Source organism: Lepus europaeus, chromosome 22, assembly GCF_033115175.1.
Source record: "Lepus europaeus isolate LE1 chromosome 22, mLepTim1.pri, whole genome shotgun sequence".
In the NCBI taxonomy this organism is placed as follows: domain Eukaryota; kingdom Metazoa; phylum Chordata; class Mammalia; order Lagomorpha; family Leporidae; genus Lepus; species Lepus europaeus.
Window position 1 is genome coordinate 20,139,054 of NC_084848.1, and position 14,029 is coordinate 20,153,082.

General features: G+C 39.2%; 1 protein-coding gene across 3 annotated transcripts in view; it reads left to right on the forward strand.

Annotated features, from left to right (window-relative positions):
• The window catches only part of SEL1L (SEL1L adaptor subunit of SYVN1 ubiquitin ligase), a 68,873-nt gene extending 56,431 nt beyond the window's left edge, over positions 1-12,442 (forward strand). For all 3 annotated transcript variants that reach the window (XM_062181830.1, XM_062181831.1, XM_062181832.1), the window contains 2 exons: positions 4,766-4,894; positions 7,030-12,442. In XM_062181830.1, the coding sequence (XP_062037814.1) occupies positions 4,766-4,894; positions 7,030-7,239 (339 nt within the window). In that variant the 3' untranslated portion in view covers positions 7,240-12,442. The remainder of the gene's footprint in view (positions 1-4,765; positions 4,895-7,029) is intronic.
• The last annotated feature ends 1,587 nt before the right edge of the window (positions 12,443-14,029 follow it).

Genomic DNA, 14,029 nt, shown 5'->3' on the forward strand with positions numbered 1-14,029 from the left:
ATCAAATTTTTAAAAAGTTATGAAATTTTATGTTTTGTGTTAAGTAACAATTCTTTTAATGAGATGAATGGAGCATTCTTTAAAAAATTTGTGTTATCGCCGGCGCCGCGGCTCACTAGGCTAATCCTCCGCCTTGCGGCGCCGGCACACCGGGTTCTAGTCCCGGTCGGGGCACCGATCCTGTCCCGGTTGCCCCTCTTCCAGGCCAGCTCTCTGCGTGGCCAGGGAGTGCAGTGGAGGATGGCCCAAGTGCTTGGGCCCTGCACCCCATGGGAGACCAGGATAAGCACCTGGCTCCTGCCATCGGATCAGCGCGATGCGCAGGTCACAGCGCGCCTACCGCGGCGGCCATTGGAGGGTGAACCAACGGCAAAAGGAAGACCTTTCTCTCTGTCTCTCTCTCTCACTATCCACTCTGCCTGTCAAAAAAAAAAAAAAAAAAAAAATTTGTGTTATCATTTATACATTTAGCTTTAATTCTGTTTTTTTTTTTTAACTTCTTAAATGTATCACTGGAACCCTACATAAATAAGTATATGGGAAGGGGAACTATTTTTATAAAAGCAGTCACTTAATTCTTTAAACTGTTTAATGGTTTTATGAAAAAATCAGTGATATGTTATTAAAAATTATATTTAATGATCTGTTATCTGCTAACAAGATAAGGTCCCCCTTCAGTTCTGTTGAAAGCAAAGAATTGGAAACCAGATACAAAAAATGATGTGTTCCTCTGTCACTGGAACCATTCACTTTCTAGTTTCTTGGAAAAATGTGGAAAAGACTTTACTGAGGTCAGTGCTGTGGCATAGCAGGTTAAGCCTCTGCCTGCAAGGCTGGCATCTCACATGAGTGCTGGTTCGAGTACCAGTTGCTACACTTCCAATCTAGGGAAAGCAACAGAAGATGGCCCAAGTACTTGGGCCCCTACACCCACATGGGAGACCTGGGTTAAGCTTCTGGCTCTTGGCTTCAACTTGGCCATTGCAGCCATATGGAGAGTGAACCAAGGTATGGAAGATTTCTCTCTGTCTCTTCCTCTCTCTTTCTGTAACTCTGCCTTTCTAAAACAAAAATAAATCTTTAATAATAAAAAAAAAGACTACCAAGTCACAAGAAATGATTGTTACTATACCTCTCTCTGTAGTGACACTTTTTACAGACACTTTGTTACCCTAATGTGCTTCAGGATTAAGAGAAAGTTATTAAATCCATTTTACTGATGAACCACATTTTAACAAAATGCTCATTTGATCACACTTAAATATTTTAGTTTAAATGTTAGTTTTGTGTTTTAAAATGTACATTAATATGGATGCCATCATTTATTAATATTACTTAAATATAGTTTTAACAAGAGTCTGGAGCTGCAGGCTCAGTGCACTCCATTTCTGGAAGATCCCTGCCCTTTAGCACGGTTATTAAAGCTCTTCTTCATTGTAGAACAGTCAGCCAAAACAGAGTTAGTTTCCATCACAAAGGCTGACTTTGCTTTAAGTCAAAGTTTAATATGTGTTTGATGATTAATGTAAAGATCACATATGTCGGAGGCCACCCGACAAACCACACAGAGACGCAGCACTCAGTCAATTTATCACTACGTTTATTGCCTCGTCGCGTTCCAGGCCAAAGTAGGGGGCCCGGTGGTGAGGGACTGGAGGCCGTCTCCCTGGGGAAACTCTTCAGCCTCCAGCCGCGAGCACCAAGAAACACAAGGATATATACCCCAGGCCCCATACAGATAACATTCATCACCTGCAATCATGCATAGCACAGGAACAAAACAAATTTACAAGGTAGCAAAGATCAGGGCACAAGCTCTGCTGATAGAGCAAAGAACATCATAAACCTTCATCAGAAGTCACATCCTGCCTGCAGGAATGTGGGACCAAAAGTCTTGTGCCTTCAGAACACCAAGCACAGAAAACAGGATTAGATAAGGGACAGCTTCAGCCTGCTGCATCTCATGTCGGGCCAGGGCACTAGCCCCGACACACATACATATAAGTTATGGCATTTATGAGGTATATCTAATAATAATTTACTGAAAGTCAAGACTAAAATGATGCAAGTAATACTATATTTGTATAATGTTATAAAAATCTTGTGCTTGTGACAATTTGTAATATGGATAGCTAATATTATAAATTCTTGTGAATTGCCGGCGCCACGGCTCAATAAGCTGATCCTCCGCCTGCAGCGCCGGCACCCCGGGTTCTAGTCCTGGTTGGGGCGCCAGATTCTGTCCTGGTTGCTCCTCTTCCTGTCAGCTCTTTGCTGTGGCCTGGGAGTGCAGTGGAGGATGGCCCTAGTCCTTGGGCCCTGCACCCGCGTGAGAGACCAGGAGAAGCACCTGGCTCCTGGCTTCAGATCAGCGTGGTGCGCCGGCCATAGCGCACCGGCTGCAGCAGCCATTGAGGGGTGAACCAACGGAAAAGGAAGACCTTTCTCTCTGTCTCTCTCCCTCTCTCTCAGTGTCCATTCTGCCTGTCAAAAAAATAAAATAAATAAATAAATAAATTTTTGTGAATAAAGAATATGGTAAAAGGCATAGTATTCCTTTGAAACAAGTGGGAGGAGGGAATTCAGGTTCAGCTTTTGAGAATAAATGATCATCAATTAAAAATCAGAAAACTTCATTAGGTTTCATAAGACATCATGTAATTAAGTTTCTAAGAGAAAGAAAAAGTTGCAATTACCATTGAGATACATTGACTTGGAATAGCCCTTGTTGAGGATCAACTTTTGTTCTTTTTTTTAATTTTTTTTTGTTTTTAGTTTTTTTGTTTGTTTTGGATTTTTTTGTCTTTCTCTCTTTTTCTTCCTTATATAAAGTGCTGAACTCTTTACCTAGAATAGAGTTAATCTTCTCTGTATAATGTTAAATGAAAATAGATCTTAGTGAAAAATAAGACTGAAAACAGGAGAGAGAAAAGAAAGAGGGGTAGGAGTGTGGGTGGGAGGGTGGGACCAGTGGAAAGAATTGCTGTGTTCCTAAAGTTGTAGTTATGAAATGATGCAAATAAAATATGTATATATATGTAAAAAGACATTATGATCATCTTTTCCCCTTTTTTTTTTCAATTTTTTTAAATGAAAGAGACATTCATATAGCTAAAAACCAATCAATCCAGTGTCTACTTCTGCTAAGAAAATATCAAGTAGTCACTAAGATGAGGATTGGGTATAATTGGAAAAAAATTGAGGATATGATTTGACAAGTTTAATTACCCTATTTAATCTATTTAATTACTCTGTTGAGGCCAGCACCACACCTCACTTGGCTAATCCTCCACCTGTGTCGCCAGCACCCCGGGTTCTAGTCCCAGTTGGGGCGCTGGTTCTGTCCCAATTGCTCCTCTTCCAGTCCAGCTCTCTGCTGTGGCCCGGGAAGGCAGTGGAGGATGGCCCAAGTGCTTGGGCCCTGCACCCACATGGGAGACCAGGAGGAAGCACCTGGCTCCTGGCTTAGGATCAGCGCAGTGTGCTGGCCGTAGTGGCCATTTTGGGGGTGAGCCAACAGAAGGAAGACCTTTCTTTCTGTCTCTCTCTCTCTCACTGTCTAACTCTGCTGGTCCGGAAAAAAAAAAACCTAAAAAAAATTACTCTGTTGAATCATCTTCAGAGTATTTATATGTTACCACACAAAGTTTAATTCATCATCTTGAGAAATATAGTCATCAAAAAATTTGGAAGTTTATTTTTTTAAAAACTCAGAGACACTAGTACAGTTGCCATTATTTGGAAGTGCTCTTCTTTTTAACTAATGATACAACTTAGAGACAAGAAGTGACTGAAAGTAACTGCTTATATTTAAATATGTGAGGAGAAAAGAGTCATTTTCAGAGATTAGCCTTTCTTTCCCATGTCTCATGGAATTCTTTCCTAAAAGTTTGGTATTCTTTGCCAGTGGGCATGGAAGAAATGAGATTTTTAAGTGAAACTTAGCATAAATCCCCTCATTCCATTTTACCACATATCTGAGTTCAGAACACTCAGCCTGGGCCAAACTTTTAATAACTTGTTTCACTCTTCAGAGAAATATTAAGATGCTCCATTGTGAGATTAGTCTAAAGAGCCTTCTGTAAAACCATTATTTCTAGGTATTTCTTTGTGAGAGAGCCCCTCAAAGCAGTGCACTGAGAAAGGAGTGAGGAGGTGAGGTTGTGCCATTTTTTGTCAAGAGTAGAGAGCTTCTGGTCTCACAGACAAGTTTCAGGCAGATCTCTTTCAGGAGAAACATGTATGAAAGTTGAGGAACTACAAAGTACATCCCCTAACACTGTCCATGCAGGTTGCTTACCTCTTGGAAAATCCTGTTTTTCCACCCCGGTTTGAAGAAGACTGCTCCAAAGTAGAACCATATGTTTCTTATTGGTAAAAAATTAGTTTGAAACTTTGAGATTGTCCTTAGAACTCCCCAGGTTAACAGGGAGTTCTTAGAAGCTGGAACTCCAATTCTCCAAAAGAACTCCAGTCAGTGTTAAGCAAAGATATATGTCTGTATCCAGCATGTCTACGTAGGAAATGGAATTTCAAGGAGAAATAAGTTTGCTAATTTTTTATTACAGTTTTCAAAAATTAAGAAGGTGGATAAAGAAATTGTACCCAAGTAAAGCTTTTTTTTTTTTTTTTCCTTTAGGTAAGGGAAATTCATTTTAAAATGGAAATCTGAAATGTTAGATAAATTTTCCTAATATGTAAACTGAGTGAATATTTCTAGTTACTTTCACAGGAAAATAACTTTGGCTTATTGCCTGTGTTACAGGATATTCACCTTGCCAAGCGTTTCTATGACATGGCAGCTGAAGCCAGCCCGGATGCACAAGTCCCAGTCTTCCTAGCTCTATGCAAATTGGGCGTTGTCTATTTCTTGCAGTATATACGTGAAACAAATGTAAGTAGTCCACTTCTCTTTTAATTAAAACACAAATACTGTCACCTTCCCAGTCCTGGAGGTTTGTATTTAAAAAGCTGAGGTGTCAGGTAGATTTTTAACCTAACAGTTAAGATGCCTGTGTCCCACATTGGAGCATGTGGGTTTTTATTCCTGGCTCAAACTCCTGACTCCAGCTTCTTATGAAATGCAAACCCTGGGAGGCAGCAGTGATGGTTAACATACAGACCTGGATAGTGGTCCACACCCCGGTTTCAACCTTAGACCAGCCACAGCCATTGTGGGCATTTGAGGAATGAACCAGTGAATGGGAGCCTATTTTTGTCTCTATCTATCGCTCCCTCTCCAAAAAATAAATAAATGGCCTTCAGGTATCAGGATTCTTCCCTTTTCACCCAGGAAAAGTGCTGTAGGGCTTCACTCATATGAAGGGTGAATATGGAAACAAAGCAGAGCTCACAGCTGTCAGTGATTCCTAATGCTGATGTATCTTTCATGGATGCAAATATTTTCTGGTTTGGGGAAGGCTGAGACCAACTCATAGCAGATTGAAACAATAGTCAGCTAAATTCAATAAGCATGAAATCAGATCACTGCCTGGCAGTGAGTCAGACCGGTCCCTAAAAAGAAAAAGGCGGTGCTTGGGGGTAGGAAGGAGAAGCACCTGAGAACCTGCCCAGGTTGTACTTGAGGTTCTCATAGTGAAACAAAAGTCAAAAAGCATTACTAGAACTTTCTTCTCTAAAAATAACTTGAATTATGTAAATAATGGTAGATCCTAGATGGGAAATGGATTACTCATTCTCCTCACAATTACCAACTTTATTTAACAGTACTTACTTGTAGGTCCTCATAGGTTCTCCCAGTTCTACGCTTTGTTTAAAGGACCTGTAGTTCCTAATAATGAATTAATTGGTACGGCATTTAACTCCGAAAGCCCTAAAGGGTTCAGGGCTGTTTCACATTAGTACCATCAGGACCATTGCAATCTTTTGTCTTTCAGCATTCAGTCTAAGCACAGACTGACTCGCTGATGTAATATCACGTGTGCTGCTCAGCATCCCCCACATGTAGGGCTCCAGAGAACTGCAGATGTTGGACTCTGTTCTGGTCACTTGTACACATGTGCTGTCATTTGTAAAACCACTTAGGATTGTGAACCAGGGTGTGCTGTACCCTCTGCCAATTCAAATGATCTTTGTTCCTCTAATTAAAAAGCTAACAGTGTGGAACCTGCTATTTGTCTTTTGTCTCCCCCCCACACACACCCTTTTTCATCACTAGTAAACTGTTGGCTAAAGTCTGGTACTGGATCTCACAATCTTATACCATATTGAGTGTATTACTACATCTTTACTGTTTTTTTATTGCACAGTATAAAGACAATAATAAAATATCCCATAATTTTACCATCCACATACTCCAACTGAAAAAAAAGTGCAAAACTAGTAAATATTGAAAGTCAAACATTATAGAAAAGCACAAAATCGCTCAGCTCCGGTCTCCAAAGAGCACAGTTAGTCTCTGGTAAATTTTAGCTCTAGAAAAATTTAGCACCTGTACTTACAGCTATGTAATATGGGGACCTATTAAATGTAATTTTATGCTGAAGAAGGGCCGTACCCTATATTTGCATATTTTATGAGTGAGTAGTAGTCAGAAAATGTCAGGAATATCTTTATGACATGAAAACAATTAAAATCTCCTACAATAATAATACAATTTTTAAGTTCAAATTCAACTGTTAAATATCCTGTGTTTAGTTAAATCCTAACTAAAAGGCATTATTCATTCAGCTGTTAAACGTTTGAATTCCTATAGTCTTGAGTTTTGTGAGCGAAGTAGTGACAGCCAGCTGTGGCTGTGGTTAGAACAGAGCCTTTCAGCTGGTGTGCCTTCAAATAGGCTACAAGAGTACCAAGGTACTGAATTTCCCCTTTTTCTCCCCTTCTTCCAGTGTTCCTTTCAAGTATGTTCTGTGAAAAAATGGCTGGAAATGGCATTAGATTAATAATGGAAAGTGCTCTACTAAACAGCCTAGATAATCGGTGGTTACAAAATCATGGCTCAGTTCAGCTAGTTCTTCCCCTCACACTGCATTGACAATAACTATATTTATATTATTTTCGTTTAAGATTCGAGATATGTTCACCCATCTTGATATGGACCAGCTGTTGGGACCAGAGTGGGACCTTTACCTCATGACTGTCATCGCACTGCTGCTGGGGACAGTCATAGCTTACAGGCAGAGGCAGCACCAAGACATGCCTGTACCCCGGCCCCCTGGGCCACGGCCAGCGCCGCCGCAGCAGGAGGGGCCTCCGGAGCAGCAGCCGCCACAGTAACAGCCACTGTCTCCAGCCTCAGTCAGTGACAGCTGAGGAAGCTGTTTGCTGAGAACACGTGGATTGGACTGAGGACTTTGGATCAGTGGCCACCTCCCGGAAGAGGCACAGGAAGCATTGAATTCCTAAAGCTGCTTAGAATCTGATGCCTTTATTTTCAGGGATGAGTAACTCTCACCTAAACTAAGTTGAATGTTTGTTTCAGTGCCATATGGAATAACAACGCTCAGTGGCTTTCCTCTTTTTTTCTTTTTTTTCCCTGGAAACATGAGAGACACGCAAAGTAATGTCTGCTGCATCCTGCTGTCTTTCTTGGGCCCTTTCTGTCATTCTCTCAATGTGCATAAGGTCTTATGTTAGCCATCTTTAAAGTCGTGTACATTGACAGTAAAAACTGACCAATGTAAAAAGGAAAGCCCAGTTAGTTGCAAGTTTAACCTTAAACATATTTAGAAGTCTAAAAATAGAATTTGCCTTTTAAGTTAAAAAAAAAGAAAAAAAAAAGGTTTTGGAACTGCAGTAACAGAAACTTTTACCAGTCCCCATGCAGTATACATATTCTGCATATTTGTTATTTTAAAAGAGAGGTTTCTTTTTATTGGTGATTGTCATACTTTATACCATACTTCCCTCCTTCAAAGACTGAGAGGCCTTGTTAAAGAATTTTGTGTAGACTTCCCCTCTTTGGTATGACCTATATATAAAACTTTGTGACTTCTTGCACTAACATGTGAATCTGCCCCACCTACTCAGTGTAATTAGCTTGTTTTGAGTACGCAGAGCCTTGATCCAGAAGCCAGGGGATGAACTGACTAAATGGAGAAATTAGAAAGCAGTAGCAACTCTGGATGAGGTACCAAGGTCACAAACACACTTTTCGAAAAGTTGAAGGATTTGTTCCCAGGATTTATCTTAATTTACATTTCTTATTGCACAAAGAATAGATCACCCACCTGAGTTTTACAAATATGAAATATCCTTGCCAGGATGGGGCATATAGTGACTACTGTAACATACTGAAAGTCTGCCAAAGAATCAAACATGGATTAAACGCAGTGGTTGACAAAAGCCAGCTCCTGTTTGTGCTGTTGTGCACTATTCAGGTGGTTTTTTATCTCTGACAATTTATATCACAGTAGAAAGCCACTTGCTTAGCTTTTAACTCACCATCATCCTGTTAACATTAGGAAAATCAAGGCTACTAAGAATCATGTGATGAAATAGTATGGGGGATAAAACAACTACAGAATTGAGAAGTTCACATGATCACACAAATGGAAGAATTAAACCAAATTTGTATTTCCTTCTGTTGTCAGTAGGTGTTGTGCACTAGCCTGTCTCCAGGACTATTAGTAAGCAAGCAGGCTATCTATGCCTACGGACATCAGTCTGTTTATGTTAACCGCTTTGTTCTCATAATCCCTCATCTGCCAGAAGACTTGAAGAGTTTATTACTTTTAGAGTTGTAATGTTTTGGTTTTTGAAGTTGGAATTGTATTTAGAACTAAATTTAATTAGTCCAGAATGAACATGAAGGATTTAAATGTGAAGTTGTATACTTTTTTGTGTTTAGAGTATTATGGGAAACTGGGGCTTCTAACTTGGAAGAGGTCATCACAGAGAGAATTATTTATAAGGAAGCGTGTTTGTTTGAAGATAGGAAATCAGAAGTATAATGTTGCTTTGGGAAGTTCTTGTGAATATTAAAGGTGTTCGGTCTCTGACCCCTAGAGATTTGAGTACAGTCGATGTAACGCGTTGTCTCCACTGCCTCTTCTCCCCTATACCTTCATAATAAGTATAATCCATGGTAGCCACACTTCTTTTAGAAGGAACTCTATTAATTTATTTAAAAGTTGAAAACCACCTAAGATGACTGTCAACTTACTTTTTTTTTTTCTCTGTACCGTCTGATAATTCCTTTAGGAGCATTTTTATATGTATCTTTACTTCCCTCAGAAATACTTCTTAAACGAGTGTGCACTACCTAAGGCCAGATGGGAAAGTGTAGTGTTGTTCTTTAGTAACAAACGTCCTGCTTGTCGACTCCTGCTTTGCGCTCTTTCTCAGTACTCCTAGTTCAGATACCCTTTCCTTGGCTTCTTCCCATCTTCTGTAATTTGCTACCAGAAATCTGAATGGTTTATTTAAAATAGCTTAGTCCTTATGGCTTAAAAACTGTCTAGAAATACTTTGTCCTCTTTTTCTTTTTTGTTCATGGGACATGGTACCTAAGCAAAGAGGAACTGGGTTTAGTTTTTCTCCTAAAAATAATGCTCAATACTTACCTAATCAAATGGCATCCATTTGAATAAAGTGACAATAACTAAAGCTAGTTAATGTCAGTGACATTAAACTAACTCCAGGATTCAGGAGTTTTAATGTTAGAATTTAGACTTAACAGATAGAGTGTGGTTTCATTTCCCTCTGGTAGCTCATCTTCCTTACCCTTAGACTGCGTCTTCCGGCCTTGGAAGGGGTGACAGTAGAACTCTATTGAGCTCAGACAAGTATTCTCCTGTGCATTTGGTTTGCTGGTTAACCAGCTGTTTCAGGGTCTTGAGTCCATCCGTGTTGCTTCTGTTTTGTTGTACAAAGTTAGCATTGGTGCTTTTTTTTTTTTTTTCTGTGTTGCCTGAAGTTGTTTCTGTTTTCTGGGTGAGACTTACCTTATTAATTAATAGTCAAGTGGCACAGAAAAAATAAAGCCTTCTATTTTTCAAAATTCATTATTTAGCACTTGAATCATATTAGCTTATGAATCATTAATTTTGATACTCGAGTATCAAGAGATACTCTGCATAAAAGGCGGATCTGTAGCTTTTGCCACTATGCTATTTTATTTCTGTACTATTGGGAGGCTTTAGAAAATTTCACCAATATTCTGGTGATGATCTGATGGTTTATTCAATTAAGGAGCTATTCATGCCTCCAGGAAACTTAAGTATTTTATATATAGGATATTTGTTTTTTGGGCTTTTTGGTTCTTTTTGCTTTGGTTTCACTCCCTTTTTTATTCCTTGTGTTTGTTCTTCAAACCAGTGTCTAGGAAGTATGCATGCAGGCCTATGAATGAAAACCACAGTTCTTCATTTGTGTAGCATGTGTATCAATGTCTAACTACGTATGCAAAAACTTCCTTTATGGAGATTTGAACTAATACGTCACATGCACATTTCAGAACAAGATGCTTAAGGTAAACAGCCCTTTACCTGCCGAGATGAGCATGGCTATATTTGTTCCAGTGACAGCTGGTATTTGTTTTGAAAGTCAGTCCGATATACATTACACAATATTGTGACTAGCAGCATGCATGAAATAACCAGAGCAAAAGAAAACTTCTATTTTCATGCAAATCTTTTTCATCAGACATCACTCTTAAATATAAGTGAAAATAAAATTTCTGAATGCTGTATTGTCTTAGGCGCTACCTGGTTTTTAAATGTGTAATTTTCATTGAAAACAAGCTAAATTTCTCCATTCTCAAAGTATTTTAAGAGAAATTAAAACAAGTAAAAATGTTTTGCATTTTAAAGTGACTATTTGCACAAGTGAAAATCTGGTTTTGTGTGCATGGGAAGGACCCCTTGGTTGTGCGCAGGGAGCCATCTCAAATGTGCTGTTTCTCAGATTTGGATGACAAGCAGGCTGATGCTGTTCTCTTTGATTTATTAAAATGTTCATATGATCAAGGCATAACCACTATAAATATTTAGGAGAGGAAGTTTAGAAAGACCATAAGATGGCATTGTAAAGGAACACCATGTTAGACTTTTTTTTGTAAATTTATTTTGTATTTAATGAAACACAGTATAAAGGGTGGTGAAGTGTAATATAATTGTGTAAACAAACAAATCCTGTTAATAGAGAGTTGTACAGATTTGTTTTGTACTGTATCTTGAAACTTGTGAAATAAAAATCCACCTCCGGTTATTCTGTATGCTCCAATGTACCATGGCCAAGCACCTCTCCAGCCAGACTTCTTTTTTTTAAACTGAACAATTCAACTTTCTATTGAACCTTTGTGAGAAAGAAACTTCTGGAAAACATTCATATGTGGCCATTTGAATCCCATTTGTCGTTTTAACTACTGAAATTCAGATTCCTCTAAGTTTAATATTGCCCTAAGGATAATATAGATTTGTTAAGAAATGTTATCATTTTTAAATGTGATTTTTTAAACTGAATTCACCTGTGATATGTAATAAGCACAAACTGTTTAACTTAGCATGATTATGATTTGAAATGTATTTATGTATATAACACGATAAGTGTGAAGATCTGACTAGAGAGGAAATGAGGAAGAAAATCAGATTAAACCAGGCATGAGCTTTGTACACAAAAGGCAAATTAGAAGTGGACTACACATTTGACCCTTGACTTCCTGGTAGCCCACTCCAAAAGGCAATTGAGGTAGAACATTCCATCTTGGGATATCCTTAGATTAAAATCTGTACGATGCAAATTGTGCCAAGTAGATCCTGAATTTACTTTTCAGAGTACAGTCAGCCCCTTAGGTGACGTTCACTGATTTGGGGTGAGAAACAGAAGGTAAGGGTAAGTGTGATGTTAGCACTGTCCCATCAGCAGGCTGGAGCTGGATGTGGTGCTTCTCTGACGTCTTTAAAATGAAGCCTCTGACTTCCTCACGGCACCTTGGTGAGAATCAGCCTCTTTCCTCTAACTTCTGTTACGATACTAATGTAGATTGATTATGCCAGCTCTGAAATTTACTAAGAGCGTAAACATGAATTATATGCAAGTAAGCAATTAGAAGTAATTTATGTAATAGCAGCTTTGGGAAACACAGAAGGAGGATTTTTACTTTCTGGATATTTTCCATGAAATGAACAACAGAAGAGCTTTAATATCTGCCCGTTCTAAAAGAAGTACTGCTGTGTCATGAGCCTTGTATATTTCTCCTCCTGTCACTACTTTAAAAACAGAATGAACAATCTTAGGCTTGAATCTTAATAATTATACCAAACTAGCTAGTGGTTTATTGTTACTATTACTTTTTGGGCAAAACTCTGATTTTCCTAGAGGCCAGATTCTTTGTCTCTGGATTAGTATGCTGAACTTTGTATTAAGTGCCATTTCTAAAAACTCCACCTAATTTTTTCTCACAGAAGTTTACTAGAATGCTATAGGTTAACTAATAATGTGATAAGTTAAAGTTGTAAATATTTTTGTTGTTGTACAATGCAGTTTCTCCTTGCCTTTTCTCTACTACCCAATAGAACTTCATTAATTAGCTCCTCAGGATTGAACAGAATTCCTCTAAAGTCTTGTAATGTCAGATCAGAGATTCAAGTATCCAGAGGAAGGCGTCTGACTGCATGTGAAGATGTCATAGAGTTTTAAGTGGTATGAGATTTAAATACGAACAACAGAAACCTCCCTTCTTGGAAACAGTTTTATTTCAAGGTGTGAAAGTCAGCTGTGGGTTTCAACATTTGCCCTCTGGGATTCCCTACTCTTCCACCATACCCTTGACCACAAGGTACTTTTTCTTAATATCTGATTAACTAAATTTGTCTGAAATGAGTAGGGTCTCATTCTGATGAGGGTGGGGAGATAGTGTGCAGCCCTGAGAACCTTCCTGCTGGTTTTAACCCCTTATGGGCTAGTGAAGAGTGTCCTTCCATTCCGCCGATCTGCATGTATATTTTCATTTCGTACTATTTGGACATCTTGTCAGGTGACATCTCGCAGGGTCCCTAGATGTTTACTTTCAGACAGAGCCAGGTGAGAGCAGAACTGGTTTCGCAATAGCCCTGTTTCAGGCTGAGCTGAAATATGTTCTGTAAGCAGAAAGGTCCACACCAGAGCAGTGAACAACAGCCTTTATTGTCTCAAAGGCAAGAAAAAGATAACGAAAGAAGCCTTGTTTGTTGAATTACTCCCTGTATTCCATCACTCATTTGGGGCTTAAAAGTAATTAAATCTTCATAGCTAAACTGGTATTTTGTGTACTCAGATTAGCTAAACTAAAGAGACTATTAGGTCTCACCGAATAGTACAGTAAGTTAGGACAGGACATTGATACCTTAGAGTGGTGAAGTTCAGGAAAGGCCCACAAACAGGGATGAAACCTCAAATTTAACTACAGAAAAACTAAATTTCATCCCATTAAACCTAATACTACTTTTTAATTGTGTCACCATTCCAGCACAAGAGTCATTATGACAAATGGAGCAGGTGGGTAAGGGAGGAGACCAGACACAACCTCCACTGGCTGTAGTTGGTTTTACACACCTAACTGACCCTCCGATGATGACTGTTCCCCTTCAGAAAAGAGGTTAATAATGGTCCTAACCCCCACTGAAGGGGCCTGCAATGCAAAAGCAGATGGGAAGATGCTGTAGAAAGACGAGCAGGAGTTCTGGGTGGGGTGAGTGGACAGGCTGTCAGGGTGCATGGTTCTCAGAGATGAGACTGTTCGCACTGGTTGGGTGATCATTGAGGTCTTAATGCCAAAAATAATCTTTCTTCACTGACAGCAGATTCTTAGAGGGCTTCGTGGTAGAAAAAATACATTACACTGTCCTGAAAAATATACACAAAGCTGCCCTTTAGGTAAAGTCAGTTTCATTTAGTCATCCATGCAGCAGCCTTTCTTAATCACCTACAATGTTCCAGGCACTGAAATGTACAGTGAACTTAAAGGTGTGAAAGAAAGTTTGAAAAGGCCCTTGACCTCTTAGGGGTCATCTTCATCACTGCTGGTGGAACACAGCTTGTGACAGGCACTGTGCGCTTCACATGCGTTACTGGCTTAAATCTTACC